Source organism: Mobula hypostoma, chromosome 10 (genome assembly GCF_963921235.1).
Source record: "Mobula hypostoma chromosome 10, sMobHyp1.1, whole genome shotgun sequence".
Classification (NCBI taxonomy): domain Eukaryota; kingdom Metazoa; phylum Chordata; class Chondrichthyes; order Myliobatiformes; family Myliobatidae; genus Mobula; species Mobula hypostoma.
In genome coordinates this window covers 37,921,219-37,948,458 of record NC_086106.1, presented here as the reverse complement: position 1 = coordinate 37,948,458, position 27,240 = coordinate 37,921,219, and the positions used below count along the sequence as shown (strand labels likewise).

At 46.6% G+C, this 27,240-nt stretch overlaps 1 protein-coding gene across 1 annotated transcript; it reads right to left on the bottom strand.

Moving 5' to 3' along the window:
• Nucleotides 1-7,744: 7,744 nt before the first annotated feature.
• LOC134352847 (creatine kinase M-type) lies at nucleotides 7,745-24,844 on the bottom strand. The gene is made up of 8 exons (XM_063060348.1): nucleotides 24,688-24,844; nucleotides 19,836-20,045; nucleotides 17,978-18,132; nucleotides 13,983-14,115; nucleotides 11,553-11,724; nucleotides 10,354-10,477; nucleotides 9,182-9,371; nucleotides 7,745-8,136 (listed from the first exon to the last, which is right to left on the bottom strand). Exons 2-8 carry the CDS (start codon nucleotides 20,026-20,028, stop codon nucleotides 7,958-7,960), a joined length of 1,146 nt encoding a protein of 381 aa, XP_062916418.1. The 5' UTR covers nucleotides 20,029-20,045; nucleotides 24,688-24,844; the 3' UTR covers nucleotides 7,745-7,957.
• Between the last annotated feature and the right edge of the window lie 2,396 nt (nucleotides 24,845-27,240).

Here is a 27,240-nt window from a genome sequence, read left to right as displayed (position 1 = left end):
AATCAGTGTGTAAGTAAGTAAGATTGATCTGAGGAGTAGATTGCGAGGTTGGCTCAACATAGTCATAGTCATAGTCATACTTTATTAATCCCAGGGGGATTATGATGGGCTGAATGGCCTGCACTGTGCTGTAATGTTCTATATTCTAAAACACATCTTGTTTATTAATGTAGTCCAGGGAAGGAAAGTTTCCACCCTCACTCAGTAGATTGAAGATTAGCTTGTCCATGTCACACCTACATTGAGACACACAGCGACATGCACTGCTTGCATCAAATCAGATCAGCGACAGAATTTGAAGGTCTTTTTTTAGAGAATACAGTACAGAACAGGCCCTTCTGGGCCAACAACCTGTAATTCCCAGCAACCCATCTATTTAACCTTAGCCTAATCACAGGACAATTTACAGTGACCAATTCACTGACTAACTGGTACATCTGTGCACTGGGGAGGACACCCATGTGGTCATGGGGAGAGCGTACAAACTCCTTACAGATGGCACCTGAATTGAACTCCGAGCTCGGAGAACGGCAGTGATGTCAAGCTAAGCACTATGCCACTGTGCTGCCCGAATGGTAATGTCTCTAAATCCCACCCAGACCATAGGTCTCGTGGAGCCAGTCTTCCAGGATATCCAATGTGAAGACGTTCAGGGGAACACAGTCAAGATGGGAAATCCATAGATATTTAAGGAACTGCACAGTCTTTAAAAGCTGTAAGTAGGGGTTGAGGCTGAAGACCACTTTCACGTTAGCCAATGGAATCTACAGCCTAGCCAAGAGATTCAGGTAAGCCTATGTAAGCTGCAGTGAGAAATTCGAATAGATAATGATTTGTACATAATACGTAGATACATTGTGTGGCCACTTTATTAGGAACACTTGTACATCTGTTTATTAATGCAAATATCTAATCAGACAATCACGTGGCAGCAACTCAGTGCATAAAAACATACAGACGTGGTCAAAAGGTTCAGTTGTCATTCAGACCAAACATCAGAATGGTGAAGATATTTGATCTAAGTGATTTTGATTGTGGAATGATTGTTGGTGCCAGACAGGGTGGTTTGAGTATCTCAGAAACTGCTGACCTCCTGGGATTTTCATGTACAATATTCTCTAGAGTTTACAGAGAATGGTGCAAAAAAACCACAGAAAGAAACTTCCAATGAGTAGCAGTTCTGTGGGTGAAAACACCTTGTTAATGAGAGAGGTCAGAGGAGAATGGTCAGACCGGTTCAAGGTGACAGTAACTCAAATAACCACGTTACAACAGTGGTGTGCAGAAGAGCATCTGTGAATGCACACCATATCAGACCTGGAAATGGATGGGTTACAGCAGCCGGAGATGGCAAGCAGAGTCTCAGTGGTCACTTTTGTTACGTACAGGGGCTACCTGATAAAGCGGCCATTGAGCATTTTGTTTGGCAGTCTCCAGCTACATTATCCATTACACGGTGCATTGAGGCAGAACAAGGAAAAACAAGAACAGAATGCAGAATGAGGTGTGACAGCAACACTGAGAGTGCAGTGCAGCTAGAAAATAAAGTGCAAGGTCGTGACAAGGTAACTTTTGACAAGTCCGTGGATTGATTTTATTTCAGAGATACACACAGGCCCTGAGCCGCCCAGTTCCACTCATATGACCAATTAACTACCAACATTACTAACCTTAACCCATACGTCTTTGAAATGTAGGAGGAAACGGGAGCACACGGAAGAAACCCACAGTCACGGGGAGAACGTACAAACTCCTTACAGACAGTGGCAGAATTTGACTTGGATTGCTGGTGCTGGGTGCAAATGGTTTAACAGGATGTGGGCCACTTCAGGCAAATGGAACCAGCTGAGGAAGGCACATTAGTCAGTATGGATGAGATGTGCCAAAGCACCAGCTTCTGGACTATATGACTCTGTTTGGATAAAGAGCCATCTCCCACCTCTCCAGAACCAGATTTCGATTCAGATTCATTCATCATGCAGGCAATGAAGTGCATCACTTGTGTTTACAGCCAACACGTCGAAGGCTGTGCTGGGGGCAGCCTGCAAGTGTTGTCACACATTCCGGCACCAGTATCCCTCAAGACACTGAAGTAGGCCATTCAACCCATCAAATCTTTGATAGCCCCTGAACAATCCCATCAATCTACTTATTTCACCGTCCATCAACACCGAGATTCTACCACTCACCTCGACGCCAGGGCTAATTTACATCTTTGGAGTATGGGATGAAACCTGAGTGTCTGGGAGAAAGCCACATTTTCACAGGGAGAACGTGCAAGCTCCATCCAGTAGTGAGGACCAAACAGGGCGCTCCAGAGCTGTGAGACTTCTGTGCCACCTGTGTCCACCAGAGAAAGGAAATCGAGAGGGATACTCCTGGGATGAGATGTGGCTACAGTGGGCGTGAAGGACTGATAGAAGATTTCTAGTGACTCATTATGATGACTAATAGGGGGCTCGACAAGCACTGCCCATGTCCAATCTCTTCCAGAAACCAAGATCAGTTTCACACTGTGAGGGTCCGGTAGGGTTCCACGAGCAACATGTAACCTTCGATCTGATACTTGGTCATCAGTCTGACCTCTGTCTCAATTTGGATTCAGCCTTCAGATCTTTTTGATCTGAATTCAGTAATTTTCTCACACTAAGCCAAGTTTGATCACAGGTTACAGCAGTTTAGTTAATTGAGCTGTTCATGTCATCTTCCTGTTTGGTAAAGCAATGTACTGATGTACCAACATGCACAAAATGCTAGAGGAACTCAGCATCTATGGAGAGGAATAAACAGTCAACATTTTAGGCTGAGACCCTTCATCGAGACTGGTGCTCAGGGATGTTGAAGTCCAAGTCCATAGCTTTGTGAAAGTGGTTGACAGAGTGATAAAGAAGGTTTATGGCATACCTGTCTTTATTAGTGGAAGCAATAAGTTCACAAGTCAGGAAGCAACCCTCATACTCTACCCGGGCAACCACCAACATGACAGCATGAACATTGATTTCTCCAATGTGCAGTAATTTCTCCCTCCCCAGCGTTCTCTCCATTCCCCATTCTGATAACCTCTCAGCCCTTCTCCTCACCTGCCCACCACTTCCCTCTGCTTCCCTCCTCCTTCCCATTCTCCACTCTCCTCTCCTATCAGATTCTTCCTTCAGCCCTTGAACTTTTCCACCTATCACCTGTCAGTTTCCACATCATCCCCCCTCTCCCACCCACATCCCCCTCACCTAGTCCCACCGATCACCTGTCAGCTTCCACATCATCCTCCCTCTCCCACCCACCCACATTCCCCCCTCTCCCACCCACCCACATTCCCCCCTCTCCCACCCAGCCACGTCCCCCTCACCTAGTCCCACCGATCACCTGTCAGCTTCCAAATCATCCCCCCCCCACCCACCCACATTCCCCCACCCACATTCCCCCCTCTCCCACCCAGCCACATCCCCCTCACCTAGTCCCACCGATCACCTGTCAGCTTCCACATCATCCTCCCTCTCCCACCCACCCACATTCCCCCCTCTCCCACCCACCCACATTCCCCCCTCTCCCACCCAGCCACGTCCCCCTCACCTAGTCCCACCGATCACCTGTCAGCTTCCAAATCATCCCCCCCTCCCACCCACCCACATTCCCCCCTCTCCCACCCAGCCACATCCCCCTCACCTAGTCCCACCGATCACCTGTCAGCTTCCACATCATCCACATCCCCCTCACCTAGTCCCACCTATTACCTGCCAGCTTCTCACATCATCCCCCCCTCTCCCACCCAGCCACATTCCCCTCACCTGGTCCCACCGATCACCTGTCAGCTTCCACATCATCCACATCCCCCTCACCTAGTCCCACCTATTACCTGCCAGCTTCTCACATCATCCCCCCTCTCCCAACCAGCCACATCCCCCTCACCTGGTCCCACCGATCACCTGTCAGCTTCCACATCATCCACATCCCCCTCACCCAGTCCCACCTATTACCTGCCAGCTTCTCACATCATCCCCCCTCTCCCACCCAGCCACATCCCCCTCACCTAGTCCCACCTATCACCTGTCAGCTTCTCACATCATCCCCCCTCTCCCACCCAGCCACATCCCCCCTCACCTAGTCCCACCTATCACCTGTCAGCTTCTCACATCATCCCCCCTCTCCCACCCACACACATCCCCCTCACCTAGTCCCACCGATCACCTGTCAGCTTCCACATCATCCCCCCTCTCCCACCCACACACATCCCCCTCACCTAGTCCCACCGATCACCTGTCAGCTTGTGCTTCTCTTTCACTCCCACCTTCTTCGTCTGGCCTCTGCCCCCTTCGTTTTCAATCCTGATTAAGGGTCTCGGCTGAAACATCAACTGTTTATTCCTCTTGATAGATGCTGCCTAACTTGCTGATTTCATCCAGCATTTTGTGTGTGCGTTGCTGAAAAGATTTCCAGCATCTGCAGAATCTCTTGTGTTCAGGATGCTATGCTGCAGCTTTATAGAACTCTGGTTAGGCCACAACTGGAGGATTGCATTCCATTTGGTTGCCCCATTGTAGGAAGGAGGAGGCGCCTTTGGAAAGAGGTGAAGAAAGAGGTGTACTCAGATGCTGCCTGGATTAGAGGGCATATGCTGTAGGGAGAGGTTGGACAAATCTGTGTTGTCTTCTCTGGAGCAGCACAGGCTGAAAGGAGACCTGATTGAGGTTTGTAGGATTATGAGAGGTGTAGGCGGTCAGTAGTTTTCTCTCCTGGTCAAAATAAGGATACCAAAAGTCCTGACAAAGGGTCTCGGCCTGAAACGACGACTGTACCTCTTCCTAGAGATGCTGCCTGGCCTGCTGCATTCACCAGCAACTTTGATGTGTGTTGCTTGAATTTCCAGCATCTGCAGAATTCCTCGTGTTTGCATACCAAAAGTTTTTTCAGATACATAAAGTGTAAAAGAGAGGCAAAGGTGCATATCAGACCACTGGAAAATGATGCTGGAGAGGCAGTAATAGGAGGCAAGGAAATAGCAGATGAACTAAATAAGTATTTTGCATCAATCTTCACTGTGGAAGACACTAGTAGTATGGAGGAAGTTCCAGATGTCATGGGTCGTTAGGTGTGTGAAGTTTCCATTACTAGGGAGAAGGTTCTTGGGAAACTGAAAGGTCTGAAGGTGGTTCAGATGCTATATACCCCAATGTTCTGAAAGAGGTGGCTGAAGAGATTCTGGAGGCATTAGTAATCATCTTCCAAGAATGACTAGATTCTAGAATGGTTCAAGAAGATGGGAAAATTGCAAATTCTCTTCAAGAAGGGAGAGGGGAAGAAGAAAGGAAATTATAGGCCAGTTAGTCTGACCTCAGTGGTTGGGAAAATGTTGGAGTTAATTGTTAAGGATGAGGTTTCAGGATACTTGGAGGCACATGTGTTGGGACTGGTTCTTTTAATGTTATATGTTAATGATTTGGATGATGGAATTGATGGGTTTGTTGCAAAGTTTGCAGACAATACAAAGATAGGTGGAGGGGCAGGTAGTTTTGAGGAGGTAGAGATGCCAGAGAAGGACTTAGACAGATTAGGAGAATGGGCAAAGAAGTGGCAGATACATTGCAGTGTTGGGAAGTGTATGGCCATGCACTTTGATAGAAGAAATGAAAGCATTGACTATTTTCTAAATACAGAGTAAATGCAAACAACTTTGGTGCAAAGAGACTTGGGAGTGCATGTTCGGGATTCCCTAAAGGTTAATTTGCAGTTTGAGTCCATGGTGAGTCCATGGTAAGGAATGTTAGCATTCATTTCAAGAGGACTAGAATATAAAAGCAAGGATGTAATGTTGAGACTTTATAAAGCACTGGTGAGACCTCACTTGGAGTATTGTGAGCAGTTTTGCAGCCCTTATCGTCGAAAGGATATGCTGAAACTGGACAGGGTTCAAAGGTGGTTTACAAAAATGAACAGCTTGTCTAGTAAAGAGCATTTGATGGCTCTGGGCCTGTATTCACTAGAATTCAGAAGAATGAAGGGTAACCTCATCGAAACCTGTCAAATTGTGAAAGGCCTCGATAGAGTGGATATAGAGAGGATGTTTCCTTTGGTGGCACAGCCTCAGAATAGAAGAGTGTCCTTTTAACCGTTGAGTGGTGAATCTGTAGAATTCGTTTCCACAGGCAGCTGTGGAGGCCAAGTCATTATGTATGTTTAAGGCAGATGTTGATAGATTCTTGATCGGTCAAGGCATGAAGGGGTATGGGGAGAAGGCAGGAGATTGGGGCTGAGAGGAAGAATGGACTCAATGGGTCAAATAACTAACTCTGCTCCTACGCCTCATCGTTTTGTGTCTTAAAATGTCCAATACAGGGTATGAATTTAAGGTAAGGGGAGTATATCTTTTTTTTACACTATAATTGGCAGGTGCCTGGAATGTGCTGGCAGAGGTGATGGTGAAGGCAGATACAATAGAGAGTCTCTTAGGTTGTGCAGAGAATGGAGGAATATTGGCGTTGTGTAGGCAGAAGGGATAAGTGTAGTTAGGTGTTTAATTACCAGTTTAGTTATTTTGGCATAGCACTGCGGGCGATCACGCCTACTCCTATGCTGTACTGTTCTATGTCCTATGTATTTCGAACACAGGTGAGACTTGTATCAGGCATCCAGCTGTCCTGTGATCTCCCCCTGCCTCCCTCGCAAGGTGAAGCCTCAGCCCCAGTCAAACAACCCGAAGCAGCAGCAGGTAAGGCTGTGTTGTAGTACCGGCTGTCCTCTGGTCCGATCCAAAGGCACAAGTTCAGCCCTGTCTCCGCGCCTGCAGAATCTCAGCTAGGTTAACCAGACTGATGTGGAATTTCTTACAAAGTCATGATTGAAGCACTGAAAACCTGGTTCACGCGGAGGCATTTCTCGTTCTAACCTGGATGGGCATGAATGTGACTCCAGTCCGAGGGTAATAGGACTTACTCCAGAATGGCCCACCAAGGCCAATAAATATTGGTATGTTTGTGACTGAAAACCAGCCAAGGGTGAGAGGAGGGCGTGTACTAAAATATTAGAGTCATAGAACGATATGCTTATATGGTTACAAGCCCTTCAGCTCGACCACTCCATGCCACCCAGCTAGTTCCAATTCCCTGTGTTTAGCCCTTACTCCTCTAAGCCCCATCCCTCCATGTGCTTCTTAAATGACAAGATTGTGCCTGCCTCAGCCACTTCCTCCAGCACCGCATTCCATATCTTCAACACCCTCTGCATGATGAAGTTTCCCCTCAGGTCCCTTTTAAATCCTTCTCCCCATGCCCTAAATCTATGCCCCCTAGTTATGGACTCCTGTTACCATCCACCTTACATAATTTTATGCCTTTCATAATTTAAAACGTTTCTATAAGATTGATCCTCATTTTCCTATGTTCCAAGGAATAACACCTGGCCTGGCCAACATCTCCACAAGGATGTGGCCAGGCACTCAAGTCCTGGCCACGTCCTTGTAAATCTTCCTTGCTCTCCTTCCAGTTGTCCCAGATCTTTCATATAACAGGCTGACCAAAACTGTACACTGTACTCCGAGTACAGCCTCACCAACGACTCATCTCGTTGGAACAACTGTGATTCATTTGCTTTGACCCGGATAGAATTGATTATACTAGGCAGAATAACAGTTTAACATGATGAGATGGATCAAAGGGCTTGTTTCTCTACTGTAGTGCTCTTTGACTCTATGACCCTTTACCCCTATTTCTGGAGTTGAAACATCCAATAACACAAAACAAGCGAACACAGATTTGGGGCCATGTTTTATTAACGTGCCATCAAGGTTAAAATGTTTCTAGTAAATCTTAACATGATGAAACACTTCCTGCAAGATGGAATCCTCATCTGAGGCACGAGAGCTGTGGCCAGGAAAGATTGGAGTGAGAAAGCCCAAAGTTCAAAGTTCGCAGCCTGTGATATGCCAAGGCGACTGAGTGTGGCAACCTCTCCAGCCACCACTGATCTACTTCTGGGCTGGCATCAAGCTATCGATGCTCTTTCCCTTCTCTAGCACCTTCTCCATTTCAATCATCAGCTTCACGCCATCCACCACCATCTGGACCTGTTCCACCTCAGAGAAGCCCAGACGATCGGCGTTGGAGATGTCGTAGACGCTGCCCACAGCTGCAGTATCGACTCCACCTAGTGAACAAATGGGAAAAATTCATGCCACCATTGAAAATCAAAGTAAATTTATTATCAGTCAATTCCAGTTCATTGGGCCATCAGTTAATCAGGGCAGCTGCCTGTGTGGATCAACTCTTAAAGAATCAAAAGTAGTTGGGATTCCCTTCATTTATTTGGGATACTGTGCTTCTTAATTGGGACAGGAGGCTGTTGCTGAAGTTTCTAACTAGTTGCGTGGCCATTAGACACTACACGATACATAGAGCGAATAGGTTTTGAATAGCATTGGTTGTGTGTTTTTGTGTTCAAAAAGCAGTGATTTTTGTCACTGATCGTTGGAAAGAAATTAGTAACAATTCAGAACTGTTTTGCTCACTGCACGTTCAAGTATTCAGGCTTGGAGATGCCAGAAATGGTCAAGAGTGAAAATGAAACGATTTCACTACTTCAACAAGTTAGGAATGATGAAGCATTTAAAGGTATCAACAATCATCTTGAATGTTACAATGGAAATGAAAATTTGGAGAATGCAATTGTTGATAGCACTATATGAAGACAGTCCATGATCTGCACTGCATTCCTGCGCCGATTTTGTTCATTTACAGTTGATCAAAAGAACACAGCAGCGTACACTGGATCAATTCATCTGTCAATAACTGTTAGGAGCTAGTACACAGTTTTATAGTGCAGTAGTAGTGTTGGTAGTGATCTCCCACAGATTTTCCCCCTCACAGTCTTGGAATAGAAGGACGTCCTTTTGGAGCAGATGAGGAGGAATTTCTGTAGCCAGAGAATGGTGAATCTGTAGAATTCATTGCCACAGACGGCTATGGAGGCCAAGCCATTGGCTATATTTAAAGTGGAATTTGATGGGTCCTTCTTTAATGAGGGTGTCAAAGGTTACAGGGAGGAGGCAGGAGAATGGGATTAGAAGGGAAACTAAATCAGCAACGGTGGAATGGCGGAGCAGACTCGATGGGCTGAATGGCCTAATTCTGTCCCTTTGCCTGAGACTGCGAGGCGGGGACAGGAGGTCAGTGGGGTCACTCCGCGCCCTTACCAGTGCCACGTTTCTGCAGCCTCGTTCTCTTGAGGACTTCATCGAATTTCTCATGCTTGCACAGGTGGGGGATCTTCACGTGGACACCACCACGCAGGCCGGTGCCCAGATTGGAGGGGCAGGTCAGGACGTAACCCAGGTGCTCGTTCCACATGAAGCCGCGGCCAGCCTTTATGAAGATCTCCTCAATCTGCCGCAGAGGAGGAAATTGGAATGAGATTGCGCTGTATGTCCCCATCCCTTCCCATCCTCTCTCCCACTTCCCACCGGCCACCTTCCACGTCCCATTTGCTCTAAGTTTGGGCCATGTCCCTCTACACCGCACAATGGCATACCTTGTCACTGGCCCGTACGCTCACCCGCGCAACTCAGTGTTAGCAATGGACGGCGCACGCACAAACGCTTGTGCGCGCACACCTGCCCTCCCTCGCGCGCACACGCACACATCCTGTCGCGCAGGCACACCATCTCCCATTTGCTCGTGCACAAACATGCCTCTCCCTTTCTCTCTCTTGCACACACACACACACACACACACACACACACACACACACACACAGACACAGCCTCCCACACTCTCACCCTTTTTCCCTGTCTTAACCCTTTCCTGATGGGACAGGGCTATCTGCCAACCAGCCCCTGTGGGATTTCCAGGATGGCCCAGTCCAAGGGTTAGGGATATACTGTAGGTGAGGGTCCTCTGACCGTGATTAGAGTTGCCCTGGTCGCCAGCAGCACCGGTGCTTGACCAACATGGGCAATGGAGCAGCATATCCAATTAACTGGACCAGCAATTCAAAGGTTCTGGGTCAAATCCAACCATGACCGGCAAAGATTTTAAATAATTTCTTTATAAAAAATGGTAGCGCAACTGCAAAACACATTCACTGCTCTGTCTGTAACTCCTAGACTGCAGACTTTGACCTGCCCTGTTGTGTAATCCTGAACTCCCCTCTGCGGACCATTGAGAGAAGATGAACCTTGTCTACGCGAGTTGCCCAGCATGTACTGTAACCAACGTGACCCAGTAACAATGTTTAATCGACTGCTCCAGTGTCATTCTTACTCTGTGCTTACATACCAGGAATGGGGTCACCAAACTGGATCAGCCATCACCTTGGGAAATGGACGAGGAGGCTGATAGACCCAAATACCACTCGGATGCTACTCACCTTTTTCAGACCAACACAGAAGCGTCTGAAGACCTCTTTCATGTTGCCGCCCTTCTGCATGGAGATGACGCGGAGGTGGTCCTCCTCATTCACCCAGACCAAGAACGTCTTGTCATTATTATGCCTGTTTCGAGGGGAGCAGGAAGGTGTAAAACTACCATCGATACGTCAGCACTGGAGCAGCGATCAATGACACGGGCATTAGCATCGGTCAATGACGTGGTCAGTCAGTGGGCTGGAGGACAGGCATAGGCACACACACACACAGGCACACACACACACACACACAGGCACACAGACGTACACACACACACACACACACACAGGCACACAGACGTACACACACACACACACACACACACACACACAGGCACACAGACGTACACACACACACACACACACACACACAGGCACACAGACGTACACACACACACACACACACACACAGGCACACAGACGTACACACACACACACACAGGCACACAGACGTACACACACACACACACACACACACAGGCACACACACACACATAGGCACACACACACACACACACACACACAGGCACACAGGCACACAGACGTACACACACACACACACACACACACAGGCACACAGACGTACACACACACACACACACACACAGGCACACAGACGTACACACACACACACACACACACACACACACACACAGGCACACAGACGTACACACACACACACACACACACACACAGACCCTCTGTTTGGGCTAAGACCCTTGAAGGGGGCAGAAACCAGAGTAAGTACAAACCGGCAGATGGTAGGTGAGAGCAGGTGAGGGGGGAGCTGGGTGCTGATGGGTCATTCAGCTGGGTAACTGAACTTTGAGAGTCACACTCAGATGGGTTGATTGTAATGTAGACCACGGGAAGCATGTAGAAGGTGCTGATGGGCTGAAGAGGTGAAGGGCAGAAGATGGAGTCATCTCTTGGAGAGGGCAGTGGACCATGGAAGAACGGGAAGGAGCATGGAATCTCTGGGCTGAATGACCTCTTAATGCTGTACATAAGACATAAAAATCACTGGAAACAACCATGATACAGAGATTTGACAAGTGTATGTGTTAGCCCAGCAGAGGGGAGAGGGACCGAATGGTTTACTTCTGGGCTCTGTCCAGTTGGATACGCTTCCGTGGCAAGAGGGATATCCCCCAATGACTTACCAGATGCCCCTAGCATCAGGCCAGTCACGAGCCATGCCAGAGGCAAGGAGCAGGGGAGAGACGGGCTTGTCAAAGAGGAAGTGGTCATCGATCAGCTGCTGCTGCTCCGCGTCACTCATGGTGGCGAGAGGGTAGTATTTGCCCTTGAACTCACCAGTCAGGGTGGCGAGACCTGTCGAGGACAGTTGGGGATCAGATCAAACCAGACATCCACTCAGTTCTGGAGATGGTCTCACTCTTCCCTCCACCATCTGCCTATCACATCCGTCACCCCTCACCTTGACATGCAGAGCACAGTCGCCTCCACCTCTCTGTCACTATTCCCACTGTCTCCTCCCCCTTCCCCTCCACCCATCACCTCTCAGCTATTCATTTAGTTGTTTGTTTGTTTATTTTGAGATATAACAGACCATTCCAGCCCGCAATGCCCAAATACACCCATGTGACCAACGTCTTTGGAATGTGGGAGGAAACCGCAGCACCCGGAGGAAACCCACGCAGTCACGGGGAGAACCCTACAAACTCCTCACAGACAGCACCGGGAATTGAACCCAGGTCACTGGCACTGTAATAGGGATGCACTAACCGCTACACACCAACCCCTTCCCTCCACCTCTTTACACTGGCTGTCTCCCCTCGATCCTCCAGTCCAGCTGGAAGTTCTCGACCAAAAATGTCTACTGTCCACCTCCTTCCCTCAACCCATAAGATATAGAGGCAGAATCAGGCCATTTGGTCCATCAAGTCTGCTCCTCCATTTCATCTTGACTGATTGGTTGTCCCCCTCTTTCTTGCCTTCTCCTCTCAACCTTTGACTCCCTTACTAATCAAGAACCTATCAACCTCAATTTTAAATATACCCAATGACTTGGCCTCCATAATCACCTGTAGGAATGAATTCCACAGATTCACCACCCTCTGACTAGAGAAATTCCTCCTCGTATCTGATCTAAAGGGATGTCCTTGTATTCTGAGGCTGTGCCCTCTGGTCCAAGACTCCCCCACTCTAGGGAACATCCTCTCCATGTCCATATCTCAGCTTTCCCTGCCTGAGCCACTGAGTCCCTCCAGTACCCTTGTGTGTTGATCCACATGGAAGATCAGGTCTGATGCTGGGAGTCCTGTGGTCAGTGACTCTCCTCATGACCTCCAAAGCTTTTGGATCATCTACCAGGCACAAGGCAAGAGCATGATGTAAAGCTCTGCCCAAGTGAGAGCAGCCCCAGTGATACCTGAGGCTGCCAACAGGTAGAACAAAGCAGCACATCATACCAGCCTCCCAACCACCACTCCCACCCTCCCTCCACCACCAGTGTACATCGGCCGTGGTGTGTGACTGCTACACAGCACAATCCAGTTCCTTGACCAGGCTACTCCCAAGTGGCCACCAAGGAAGACAAAAACCACTATTTCCAATAGTGGGGGCACAGGGGAAACTAGGACCAGAGGGCACAGCCTCAGAATGGAAGGATATCCCCTTAAAATGAGGAACTTCTTTAGCCAGAGGATACAGAATCTTTGGAATTCATTGTGGAGGCCAAATCACTGGGTATAGTTAAAAAGCAGAATGATAGGTTCATCTTAGTAAGGGTGTCAAGGGTTACAGGGAGAAGGTAGGAGAATAGAGTTGAGCAGGATAATAAATCAGCCATGATGAAATGGTGCAGCAGACTTGATGGGCTGAATGGCATAATTCTGCTCCTATGTCTTATGATCTTATAGGTGCAGGGGAACACCACCACTTATTGGTTCCGCCAAGTCGCACCCCATCCTGTCTTTGCAAAATACTTCCATTGGGTCTGTTCCGTGGAGCTCCATCTCCACCAGAACCTTCACTAGAAGAAGTGACACAGTTCAAGGCGGCAGCTCACCTGCACCTTCTCAGGTGGCAGATGGAGATGGCAAACCACACGCAGGACGCTGTCTGGATTGGACAGTATGCTTTACGGGAAAAGCTGAGCAAGCTGGGGCTTTTCTCTGGACCGAAGGAAGGTGAGAGTTAACTTGATAAAGATGTAAAAGATCTTTTTCACAGAGTGGCAGTGGCCAGAGAGTGCGTGGAGGAGAGTTTAGAGGCAATATCAAAGGTTACTGTAGGTACTTTACACAGAGAGTGGTGGCTGCCTAGAACGTGCTGTCAGGCATGGTGGTGGAGATAGGAACATCAGAGACATTTATGAGACTCTTAGATTGGTACATGGAGGGCTATGGACTGTGTAGGAGGGAAGGTTAGATAGGTTGGAGTAGGTCAACACAACACTGCAGACCAAAGGGCCTGTACTGTCCTATCCCAAATGGGAATTTAAATGAGTGCCCAGTTGAAACCAATTTGGACCCAACATGAGTTTAGGCTGTATTTCGAAGTATGTTGAACAAACTGGCCCGTGCTTGCTCCTCCCCAGCTCCCCCACCCCTGGCTGTTGACCTCACCTTCTAAGCAAAGCTTCTCAACAAGGCGTCTCTCCCCGCGACTGCAGTGAGGTGGCAGGGCAATGCCCTTGATACTGCGGCCGGTGCGGACACGGCTACTCAGGACGTAGTTGGGGTCAAGGTCATCCCCGCCCTACAGGAGAACACAACAGGCAACTCAGATTCAGTGTCAACATTTCAGGAACTGCTTCAGCCCCTCCGCCGTCAGATTCCTGAACTGTCCGTGCACACTACCTAATCGTTTTAAACACAAGACGCTATAGATGATGGAAATCCAGACAAGATGCTGGAGAAACTCCTGCATGATGCTGCCTTGTTTGTCTATCTATTATCTAATCTCTCCAGTCTCTCCTCATAAACCTGTAGCCTCCAGTGCCGGCAACATCGTTGTGAAATCTTTGCTGCGCTCTCTCTAGCATCGTCACATCCTTTTATCTGATTTGGAGATGCAGCACAGTAACAGGGTCTTCTAACGCAAAGAGCCCGCACCGTCCAATTACACCCTTGAGACCAACTAACCTTCTAACCCTTTGGAATATGGAAGGAAACCGGAACACCCAGAGGAAATTGATGCAGTCCCGGGAAGAACGTACAAACTGCAGCGGGAACTGAATACCGTTACACTAACCGCTATACTACCGTACTCCTCTCTGGTTCTTATAGTGTGGTGATGCTCAACGTTTTAGGAACATTTCCTCAACACAACCAACCCCTCCCCCAACTCCACCCATCAGATTTCCGAACAGTCCATAGTTGCAAAATTTATTTATTTTTAAAGTATATTTCTTACTGTGAATTGCAGTATTTTTATATACTCCATTGTACTGTCACAAAACAACAATTTTCATGACATATGTCCATGAAAATAAACCAGTTTTCTGATTGTGGTCTGTACAGATACAGAGGCAAACATGCCTGCAGCAACATCAGAGGAACAAAGGTTCAGACAACACAAATCAAAAATTCTACTTGTAACTGGCAACTTTATTAGTTACCTCCTGCATGTAATCAAGTGACCACTGAGTGCATGTATGTGGCCTTCTGCTGTTGTAGCCCATAACCTTCTAGGTTTGACATGCTGTGCATTCAGAGATGCTCTTCTGCACACCACTGTTGTAACACATGGTTATTTGAGTTCCCATCAGTTTGAACCACTCTGGCCATTCTCCTCTGCCCCCTCTCACTAACAATGCATTTTTGCCCACAGGACTGAAGCTCATTGGATGTTTTTTTGTATTTCACACCATTCTCTGTAAACTCTAGAGAACGCTGTGCCTGAAAATTCCAGGAGATCAGCTGTTTCTGAGATACTCCAACCAATCGACCTGGTACTAATGATCATTCCACAGTCAAAGTCAGTTAGATCACATTCCTTCCCCATTCTAATGTATGGTCTGAACAACAACTGAACCTCTTGACCATGCCTGCATGTTTTTATGCATTGGGTTGCTGCCACGTGATTGGTTGATTAGATACTTGCATTAACAAACAGGTGTACAGGTGGCCACCGAGTGTACATAAATTATTTCCCACAACAATCACTTCAACCTTTTTGCTCTTAGATCACACTTGGAATATTGTGTTCAGTTCTGGTTATCTCATTATAAGAAAGATGTGGAAGCTTCAGAGAGGGGGCAGAGGAGATGTACCAGGATGATGCTTGCACTGGTCCACCTGATCTCTACTTCTTATCATCTTCTACACCTCCATCGTCTCCTCTCATCCTCCTTCACTTCAAAGACAGAAGCTCTAGCTCATTTAATCTATCCTCATAAAACACGCTGTCTAATCCAGGCAGTATTCAAGATTCAAGATTGTTTATTGTCATCAGTGTAAAGGAGAACAAAATGCTTGTTACTCTGGAGCAGATGCAGCATTAAAAAAACACACTAAGCATAAAAGAACCCAATAAAAAAAAAACAAGAAAACACAATCCTAAAAGCAACCCTATAAACACAATGTACAAGTAACTGTTATGACTGGTTATTTTGTTTTGAGCAGTGACCAATCAGCGATCCGAAGCGTGAGAAGATGTAGATCACTCAGTTTGCCAAATTATGCATAAGGCATTGATTTACCACAGTTTGGTATTTTGAGCCGCAGCCAACCAGTGACCGGGATTTATCGGCAAGGACAAAATAAAATAAGATGGGGGCAAGTGGAGCGGCCATTGTTGGACTGGCCTTTCTTAGAGTGGACGGTGATGGAGTCAGGATTTTGAGACTTTAGCTCTTCGAGGCTTCAGTGAGGAGAGGCTTGAGTGAGAGAAGGAAAAAAGCTGTAAGTAGATTTCTCTCCCCCCCCCCAGTTTATTTATTGTTTTTCCTTCTTTATATTCGCTCAGTTAGGACAGTAGAGATGCCAGGCAGGATAGTGGAATGTTCCTTTTGCGGGATGTGGAAAGGCAGAGAGACCTCCAGTGTCCCTGGTGACTACATCTGCGAGAAGTGCATCCAGCTGCAGCTTCTAACACTCTGTGTTGGAGCTGGAACTGGATAAACTCCAGATCATCCAGGGGGCTGAGATAGATGGGACATATAGAGAGGTAGTTGCACCCAAGGTGAGGCACACCCAAGGTACAGGAAGCTGGGTGACAGTCAGGAAGGTGGAAGGGATTAAGTAGCCAGTACAGAGTACCCATGCCATCCCCCTCAGCAACAGGTATACCACTTTGGACACTGCTGGGGGTGGGGAGGGAGTGAACTAGCAGAAGAAAGTCACAGCGGTCAGTTCAAGGTGTTGCACTTCAGTAGGGCCAACCAAGGTAGGTCTTAGACAATGAATAGTAGGGCACTGAGGAGTGTGGTAGAACAAAGGGATTGTGAATACACATCCATAATTCATTGCAAATGGCATCACAGGTAGATAGGGTTGTAAAGAAAGCTTTTGGCACATTGACCTTCATAAATCAAAGTATTGAGTACAGCAGATGGGATGTTATGTTGATGTACGAGACATTTGTGAGGCCTAATTTGGAGTATTATGTGCAGTTTTGGTCACCTACCTACAGGAAGGATGTAAATAAAAGTGAAAAAGAAGAAAGAAAATTTACAAGGATGTTGCCAGGTCTGGAGGACCTGAGTTATAAGAAAAGATTGAATAATAGACTTTATTCCTTAGAACATAAAAGATTGAGAGGAGATTTGATAGAGGTATACAAAATTATCAGGGGTATAGATAGGGTAAATGCAGGCAGGCTTTTTCCACTGAGGTTAGGTGGGACTACAACTTGGAGTCATGGGTTAAGGGTGAAAGGTGAAAAGTTTAAGGGGAATACTACTCATAGGGTCATGAGAGAGTGTAACGAGCTGCCAGTGCAAGTGGTGCATGGAAGCTCAATGTCAACTTTTAAGAGAAGTTTGGATTGGTACATGGATGGAGGGCTATGGTCTTGGTGCAGGTCAATGGGAGTAGGCAGTTTAAATGGTTTGTCACAGACTAGATGGGCTGAAGGGCCTGTTTCTGAGATGTACTTTTCTATGACTGTACTGTGGAGCTCTACTCTATGCCACAGTGCAGTTTCTGTACCACACAGTGATGCAGCATGCAAGGATGCTCTCCATTTTGCATCTGTAGAAGGTCTTGTTTATCGATATACATAAACCAACTCTCGTCAGCCTCCTCAGAAAGTAAAGGCATCGGTGAGCTTTTCTGACTCTGTAGGATGTGTTCTGGGACCATAAGAGATGTGCACCCCCAGAAGATGTAAAGCTTTCACTGTTGTGCCACCAATGTAGAGAAGGGGCGTGAATGGTATGTGCTCTGAAGTCAATAAATATCTCCTTTATCTTGTCAACATTAAGGAAGAAGTTGTTTGCCTGTTAAATCTAGAGCCTAACCGTAGTTTTATAGAGCATTACCTTGCTGCTCTTGACCTCAATCCCCCGACTATACACCATACTGCTAGTGACAGATCTGTTTCATTCTAGGTCTAGGGCCTTCATTTTCTCCCCCAAAGGGTCACAGGGAGTACATCCCAATGTCAATCTACAAACCTTCAGGTTCTCATTGTTCAGGTCGGTCTTGTGCTTGTCGGTTGGCTTGTAGCCACCGTGGCGGTCCTGAATGACGGGATCAAACAGTGCTTTGAAGACCTCGTAGGACTCCTCATCACCGGCGACGCAGCCCACGGTCATGATGAAGGGGTGACCTGGAAGACGGAGACAAGATGTAGCAGAGTGTACGGATGAATATTGATCAGAACAGTGCACCATAATACCCATCCAAGCTCAGTGACTGATCCCCATAGACTCCTGTTCGCTCCTGTACAGAGTTGCATTCAGATTCATTTATTTATCAGGCATACAGCAAAATGCCTCATTTGCATTAACAACCAACACACACTCAATCTTTCTCCCCATCACATCCATTTCAGCCCATCCAAGTTCATCCCGTTTGTCCACACTAGGACCATATTCTTCTGAAGCTGGTCTGTCTAAACACCTCATAAACATCTGATTCCGCCAGCTTCTCTGGCAGTACGTTCCAGGTATCAAACACTCTCTGTGTAAAAAAAAACTTACCTTTAATATTCCTTCCTCTCCCCTGAAATCTATACTCTTTGCTTTTGATACATGTCCAACGGGAAAGATGTCCATTTACTTTATCTATGCTACTGCCCCACTCAGTACCATTGGGCTCCTGACCACTGCAACAGAATAACTCTAAAATTCTAGCCTTTCTTCCTAATCACATGCATCTCTCTGTCATTTTTTCCCTTCATCATCTCCAATTCTGATCTCTTTCCCATCTATGGCTATAACTGTTCCTTAAGGACTGTGACTTCAGTCGATGGACGGGCACCCTCAATTGAATCTGGAATTCCTACTCACCATTCTGGAAAAAACTGTGCTTTTTATGCCTTGGTTTATCTTCCATGAGGTTCTTCAATGTGATTGGCTGCATGGTCATTTCTGTGACATTGGCAACTGTTGCCAGAAGCCAAGAAACCTGCAGAATGGTCACTTGGGACAACTGATGTCAGGAATGGGAAAGACATGTCACCAGTTCAGCTCATCAGCTCATCACAGATTGATGGATGAAACACTGAGAAAGGCACAACAGCGGCTGTACTTCAGTTGGAGTTTGAGGAGATTTGGTGCGTCACTAAAGACTCTAGCAAATTTCTACAGATGTGCCATGGAGAGCATTCTGACTGGCTGCATCACCATCAGTTCTGGGGGCTCTAGTGCACACAAGATCCAGTGAGGCTGTATGGGGTTATAGATTCAGCCAGCTCCATGACTGGCACAAGCATCCCCTCCATTGAGGACATCTTCAAGCCTTGGTGCCTCAAGGAGATGGCATCATCATTAAGGATCGTCACCATCCAGAACAGGCCCTCTTCCCATTACTACCATCAGGGCGGATGTACAGGAGCATGAAGACACACGCTCAATGTTTTAGGAACAGCTTCTACCCCTTTGACATCAGATTTCTCAACGGTCCATGTACTGATGACTACATGCACTGTTCATTATTGCACTGTTGCCCTGGGTATTTATATACCTTTTGTAACTTTTCATGATTTTATGTATTGCACTGCAGTGCTGTAGCAAAACAACAAACATCACGACATATGTTGGTGATAATATATCTGATTCTGTGAAATCGCTCAGTTTACCTTAAGATTGGAGTCATAGAGCACTACAGCACAGAAACAGGCCCTTCAGCCCATCTAATCTGTGTCAAACTGTTATCCTGCTGAGTCCCATCGACCTGTAGCTGGACCATAGCCAAGGCAATGACTCCCCACCACTAGCAAGACAGCATGAGTCCTGATGGGGGATCAGGGTAGATGCATGTAATGTGCTGGGAGGTGTTGACTCGCTTACCCACCACGCCTTCTCTCACCTGGGTTGTCCACACCAGTCTGGATGATGTCATCGAGGGTGAAGCCGCTGGGGGTCTCCTTGTCCCGCAGTTGCTTGTAGATGTCCAGGGTCAAAGCCTTGGCCATGTGGTTGTTGTGATGTTTGAGGTCAGGGAATTCCTGCTCTGCTGAATAGTTCAGCTTCCATTTATTGTGAGTGTTTCCGAAAGGCATGGTGGCAGATCGACAAGCTGACAGAGTGGCAAACAAAAGAATCAGTCCTGTAGTTAGCATTCTGGAGTCAACAGGGATCACTCATCACCATCCCATAAGACATAAGAGCAGAATTAGGCCATTCAGCCCATCGAGTCTGCACTGCCATTCCTCTTGGATGATTTATTTTCCCTCTCAATCCCATTCTCCTGAACCAGAGGGGATAACTTCACTCGTCGCATCTCTGAATTGTTCCCATTACCTACGGACTCACCTTCAAGCCCTCTTCATCTCATGGTCTCAATATTTATTTATCATTATTATATTTTTCTTCCTTTTCTTTTTGTATTTGCAATTTATTGTTTTAATTTTGCCTGTTGGCTGTTTGTCCATCCTGCTGAGTGCAGTCTTTCATTGATTCTATTGTGTTTTTTGTGTTTACTGTGGATGCCCGAAGAAAAGGATTTTGAAGATTGTATATGGTGACATATGCATTTTGATAATAAATTTAGTTTGAAGTTTGTACTTTGCCTTCTCCCGTAATACTTGACACCCTTACAAATCCAGAACCCATCAACTTCCATTTTAAATGTAGTGGATTCAGTTAAAAGGGCCATTGGTTAATCAGGAAAGCTGTTTATTTGGGACAACTCTTAAAGAACAAAAACTAATGGAGAAATGGATGGAATTTCCTTCATTTATTTGGGACATTACGTCACTTATTTGGGACTGGAGACTGTTGCCGAACAGTTTCAGATTAGCATCAGTCGCGTGCACATGTATGGCCATTAGGTGCTACATCGTACCTCGAGCGAAGAGCAGATAAATAACATCAGTTGTGTGCATTTGTGTTCAAAAAGCAGTGATTTTTGTCTCTGATATTTGGAGAGAAATGAGCAGTAAGACAAATCAGAACTATTTTGCTCACTGTGGTTTCAAGCATTCAGGCTTCGAGATGCCAGAAACGCTCAGAAGTTAAAATGAAACAAATTCATTTCTTCAGCAAGTTGGGACCGATGAAGATTTTGAAGGTATTGACAATCAACTTGAATGTTAACCAGAGAAAATGAAGATTTGGAGGATGGAACAGTTTCTATGTAGTGTCCGTCATGTGCCTGTTACACCCTACACTGTGCACGGAGAGGACAGTTATTAAATAGTGCTTATGCTCATGTTATGTTATTCACTGGAGCCAACAGACACCCAATTAAAAAGCAGTAAAACTTTACATTACTTTGAGAAGGAAGGCAATGAAGGTAGTTCATTATCTGCACATTTACAGTCAATCAAAAGGACATGGCAGTGTACTCTGGATTAACTCCTTCATCGATAACTATTAGGAGCTAATACAGAATTTTATAGAACTGTAGTAATATTGGTAATGTTCTACTTTGTTCTGTAAGAATGAGGGGTGACCTAATTGAAACCTATCGAATGGTGAAAAGCCTTGATGGAGTGGATGTGGAGAGAATATTTCCTATGGTGGGAGAGTCCAAGACCAGAGGTCACAGCCTCAGAATAGAGGGGCATCCTTTTAGTATGGAGACAAGGAGGAATATCTTTGGCCAGAGAGTGGTGAATCTGTGGAATTTGTTGCCACCGGCAGCTGTGGGGGCAAAGTCTTTTTGTACATTTAAGGCAAAGGTTGATAGATTCTTGATTGGTCAGGGCATGAAAGGTTACAGGGAGAAGACAGAAGATTGGGCCCGAGAGGGAAAATGGATCAGCCTTGATGAAATGATGGAGCAGACTCGATGGGCCAGATGACATAATTCTGCTCCGATATCTTATGGTCTTTTATTGGTAGTGGGCAGGTGCAGAAAATGGTGGAATAAATGGCCTCACTCTCTTATATATGATGGGATGGGCTGCAATTACCGACTGATGGGGGGTTGGGGTTGGGGGTGGGAGAGAGCCAGTCGCAGATATAGTGGTTCTGGCTGCAGGAAACCGTATTTGTCCCTCCCTACATCATCCTGATCCCAAGATATCCCAGCGCACTTGAAAGGCAATTCAAGATTGTATTTCGTCATTCTTCAGTACACGAGTGCACAGAGTAACAAAACACTTGTCACTCCAGATCTGATGCAGCATAAAAAGCACAATAAATATAAAAGCAATCCTATGAAAAACAACGTGCAAGTAGCTATTATATACTAAGGCTGTACGCATATAAAGTGACGGCAGGGTACGTTAACGGGTGGAGGCGTCGATCAGCCTGAGCAGGATGCCAGACTGGCATCGTGGCCTCTCCCCGACAGGCGTGGGACAAACCGCATGAGGAGGGCGGGCTGGTCTTCTGCCACTCCTTTGTGGGGATCAGTGCACAGTGAGAATCCTCAAACCGGGACCGGGGCTCGTTTCAGAATCTCTGCTGGTCGCGGGAAACGGGGCGCGACCTCACGGTTAACGCCACGGGGATCAGTTACATCCAGCTGATGGGGTCTTGGATTAGCAACTCATCTGAAGGGCGACCCTTCTGACCGCAGTGCATTTAGTGCTCGGGTCTGTCGGCCGGAAGAAATTCAACATCACATCTGAAACTAGGAAGGTTTTGTACTCAATGCCTACACCTGGAGGAGATCTGTTCAAGCGGAAGCGGCGCTACATGAGAACGGCCCTCGCTATGCCGCAGAGAGCAAGCGGCAGCTGCAAAAGGAGAGAGTGAACAACCGAAAGACCCGGTCACTCGCCACAGCCGCCACTTACTCATGTCCACACTGCACCAGGATATGTGGATCCCGTATCGGCCGCTACGGCCACTGATCGATAAGCCCTTGGACACGATACTCTACTTGAGTGATCGCAGACTACCCGCAGGTTTCTAGAGCGGAATGTGTACCCAAACCTTCCGACTAACTGTGAAAGGATACGAGATTGAGCCACGGCTGGATGTAAACTTCTATCGCAAAAGCTATTAATACCCCCCGCCTCCCTTTCTTTCCTTCACTCCATTTCTCTTTCTGGGCCTCATTTGTCCTTAATTCGCCTGCTCGAAACCCCCTGCCAGGTGGAACGTTCACTTCCCCTTCATTACGAATTTTAACGCCCTCCTAACTAATTCTTACTCTTTGTCCCCACTGATATCAGGGAATTTTGCAGGTTCCCGGATTGTATTCCTCATTCGTTGGGTTACTGTGCATGGGTTGAGGAGTGGGGCGGAGAGAGTTGAAGATCGCAGGGTGTGCAGTCCAGCGAGGTCTGGCTGTCCCCCAGCTGTGCCGCAGCCAGGTTGAAACCCAGCTCCTAAATTGGCCAAAGCCAGCTGAACACTGCCATCGTATGACACTGACATTTACCTCTGAACTGTTCCGATCCACATTTCCATGCGGCTCTGAGGGGTCTAAAATGTCAGCGAGACTTTAACTGAGAGCTTCTCTGCTCTCTCGGGTTAATGCAAATAATCTTCCAAGCAGGGAAATTAACCCTTTCTTCCGGCGTGATATTTAAAGATTAAGGATTGGCATTATTTGTCACATCTACATCGAAAGATAGAGTGAAATGTGCCGATTTTCGCTAACAACCAATGCAGTCCAAGGATCTGCCGGGGGCGCCACGCTTCCGGCTCCAACATAGCAATCTCACAATTTACTAACCCTAACCTGTACGTTTTTGGCATGTGGGAGGAAACCGGAGCACCTGGAGGAAACACATGTGGCCACGGGTAAAAAGAAATCATTACAGACAGCGATAGGTATCGGAAGCCCGATCGCTGGTGCAATAATGCGTTACGTATTTGCCCCGTAGCGGATATTTACAGTACTGTGGTTATTAGCTCCCGCTTTTCTTGAGATTTCCCTGGTAAATATTCTAGACTCTTCCGACGCCACTACAAATCTCACCCAGCCCAAAATTTTACAGTTTTGCAAATGCGCCCGTGGTAGCTACATCTCTTTCTGGAGCGCGGCGCAGTGACTTTGCAATTACAACCTGGTCTGGCAGCCGCGCTCCTGGCGCCGCTTAAAACAATCTGCAAGTGCTGCTGTTATTTAATTTTCACTTGCTATTTTCGCATCCTACCTTCTCCTCTGACTTTGCGAAGGATTTTGCAAAGTCTCGCAAACCCTAGTCCAAATTGAGACATTTCACGAGAGAGAGAGAGAGAGCGAGCGAGAGAGGGACGCGCTAGAGTTCGCCGCCAGAAGCAACCAGTGCAAAAATAGAGTCCACAAGAACAGGGGGGCTTCTCCAGAAATACTTCTCCAAAGTTTTATTCCTGGCCCGTTTAGAAACCAACCGCAAATAATGCGTAGACTATCACACAAAAAGTCCTATAAGCAAACTGCACGAATAAGATACGAGTTTGATAATTTTTTTTTAAAAGAAGCACGGCATCAACAAAACAGTCATTAACGCAAAAGTTAAATCCTGTTTCAAATTAAAAACTAGCAGAAAAAATTGTTTAAAGAAAATACTAGTCGAAGAAAAGATAAAATCTCCCTCGTAGAACTATTATATCTCTAAGTTCCCCGTAAAATGTGGGTCTTTTTTATTGGATAACTGTGCGCAATTTTCCCCTGGTCCCACCAACATGCGGATTGAGTTGCAGCGACGAAAGTGAGCATAATGTTGATGTTTGATGGTAAAAGAGGTGAATGCAGATGGGGGTTGTATTTTGCAGTTAAGATATAACAGATATTTGTGCGTAAGGTCTACAAAGTGACCTCTCCGGCTGCTTACCTGTCGGAACGTTAACTGTCTCGGTAGCTGGTCCTGGCTCGCTGTTGGAACTACCTCTGATGCGGGTGACCCGGGACAATCAGCGCCGCGTTAGTTCCTTTTATACCGCGACCCTCTCACTTTCGCCTCTGCCGAATAAGGTCAGCCTGCCCGATTAGGGTCTCTGGTGACGCTACGACCGCCCTTTGCCTACCGCCAGCTCCAACTGGCCGGGCAACTGTCCAAATTCACCCCCTTCCCCAACCACCGCCACCTCCTTCCAGAAAGGAGCCTCCCATGGCCAACCCCAAAACCTGGTCAAGGAAGAGATGGCGGGGAATGCTTTGATCCAATTTCTTTGACAATTGCTTTAGTTGTTGTTTAATGAAAGTTAGAGGTGGGTGGAGAGGGCCAGAAGCAAAGGATCACATATCCTAAACACGCAAGTTTTCAAACACTTAAAATACTTTAGAACATAGAACAGTACAGTACAGGCCCTTCGGCCCACAAAGTTATTCCAGCTCTCTAAACTACTCCAAGATCAATTGAACCCCTCCCTCACATATAACCCTCCATTTTTCTTTCATCCCTGTGCCTAGTCTCTTGTATGTCTATAATGTATCTGCCTCTGCCCATACCGCTGGCAGGACATTCCTTGTTTCCACCATCTCTGTGTAAAAAACCTACCTCTGACACACCCACTATACTTCCTCCTAAACACCTTAAAGTTGCGCCCTCTGGTATTAACCCTGGGGAAAAGAAACTCTGGTTGTCCAGTCTACCTACTCTCATATCATCTTGTGCAACTCTCATCCGCCTTTGCTCTAAAGAGAAAAGACCTGGCTCACATAATCCATAAAATTTGCTCTCTAATCCAGGCATCATCCTCGTAATCTCCTATCCTCGTAATCTCCTCTGCATCCTCCCCAAGGCTCCCACAGTGCTATTAATCAGAAAACAGTGAAGTACGTACATTACCAAAGTGAAATGACCTTCTAAGCGACACTAGTTGAAAGATAAATATTGGGCCCAGGCAGACACCATCTTGAGGATCTTAGAGAGGGGAAATATCTTCAATTTAATGCCTTGTAATGATGCAGGAGGCCACTTAGCTCCAGGACCAGAGCAGAGTAATCTGTTCAGTCCCACCCTCTCCCTAGGAGCTGACCATGTTTTATCTGCCATCAGTTCCTCCGCTATTCCTTACCCCATGTACAACACACGAAAAGGCCCATTTCCTGATCCAGCATGGAGAACTTAACTTCACTCGCCTGAACACTGAACTGATTTCACACTTCCAAGAACTCTGCCACTCGTGTTCTCAGTATTACTTTTTTAATTACTTGCAAAATTTGTTTTCATTTGCAGTGATTTTTCTCAGTTTTTGTTATGCATAGTTTTCCATAAATTCTATTGTATTCCTTTATTTTCCTGTAAATGCCTAGAAGAAAAATGAATCACAAGGTAGAGACATACAAAGGAGTATATCTTACTTTGAACTTTGATGTCGGCGCTGAACACAATGCCAAATTAAGCTAATCCCTTCTGCCTTCACAAGATCACTATTCCTCCATTCCTAATATCTAGCAGACCAATAAATGCCACACTGAAATTGACCTTAGTGTGCAGGTGAGGGATTGAGTGCAGGGAGAATAAAATGGGATTGTTGTAAAAGTAGCTGTTTAGTACTCAAAGGGCCAAAGGACCTGTTTCCTTGCTGCTTGATTCGATGTCTCTCACAGTGTGACATTCCTTCAGTAATGTACAGTACTGTGCACAAGTCTCTGGCACATATATAACTAGGTTCCTTAAGACTTTTACACAGTACTGTAGTAATTTTAGGTATTGCGTTGTACTGCTGCCACAAAAAACCAAATTTATGGCATATTTTCAGGTGCTTGGAAGTAAGTACAAGGGGGGTGTCAGAGGAAAGTTTTTCACACAGGGAGTGGTGGGTGCGTGGAATCGACTGTCAACAATGCTGGCCGAGGCAGATACAATAGAGACTTTTAAGAGACTCTTAGATGGGTACATGGAGCTTAGAGAAATAGAGGGATATGATGTAGGGAAATTCTAGGCAGTTTCCAGACAAGATTACATGGTTGGCACAACATTGTGCGCAGAATGATCTGTAATGTGCTTTAGATTTCCATGTTTCTATGTTCTCTGTTCTATTTCTATGTTATCATCATGTGAGTGCTGATAAACCTGATTCTGATTGGAGTCTCTATTCTGGACTGAGAGTGGGAAGGAGGCAGGGTGAAGAGAATCATGGTTGGAAAAAGGGGAGAGGAGAGGGGAGGGACATTCTGTAATGATCAATAAACCAATTGTTTGGGATCAAATGACCTTGCCAGTGTCTGCGCCTGCGCCAGCCCCCACGCCGTGCCATTTCTTTCTCTGTTCCACACCCCTCCGGTGGTGCTCCACCCTCGCCATTCCCAACATCCTTTCCTTCCACCAGATTTATAAACTAGCTCTGCACTCCACTTGCACCACGCGGTACTGTGCAAAAGTCCTTGGCATCCTAGTGATCGATATGGGCCCAAGACTTCTTGCACAGTCTGAAGGAAC

Bases quoted from the DNA above. Each gene is read 5' to 3' on its own strand.
- LOC134352847 (XM_063060348.1), bottom strand. From the start codon at position 20,028: ATGCCTTTCGGAAACACTCACAATAAATGGAAGCTGAACTATTCAGCA. The intron at 11,725-13,982 runs GTGAGGTCAACA...TGTCCTCGACAG, and splicing joins TGAGAAGCTTTGCTTAGAAG to GTCTCGCCACCCTGACTGGT. The intron at 9,372-10,353 runs GTGAGTAGCATC...CCTCTGCGGCAG, and splicing joins TCTGTGTTGGTCTGAAAAAG to ATTGAGGAGATCTTCATAAA.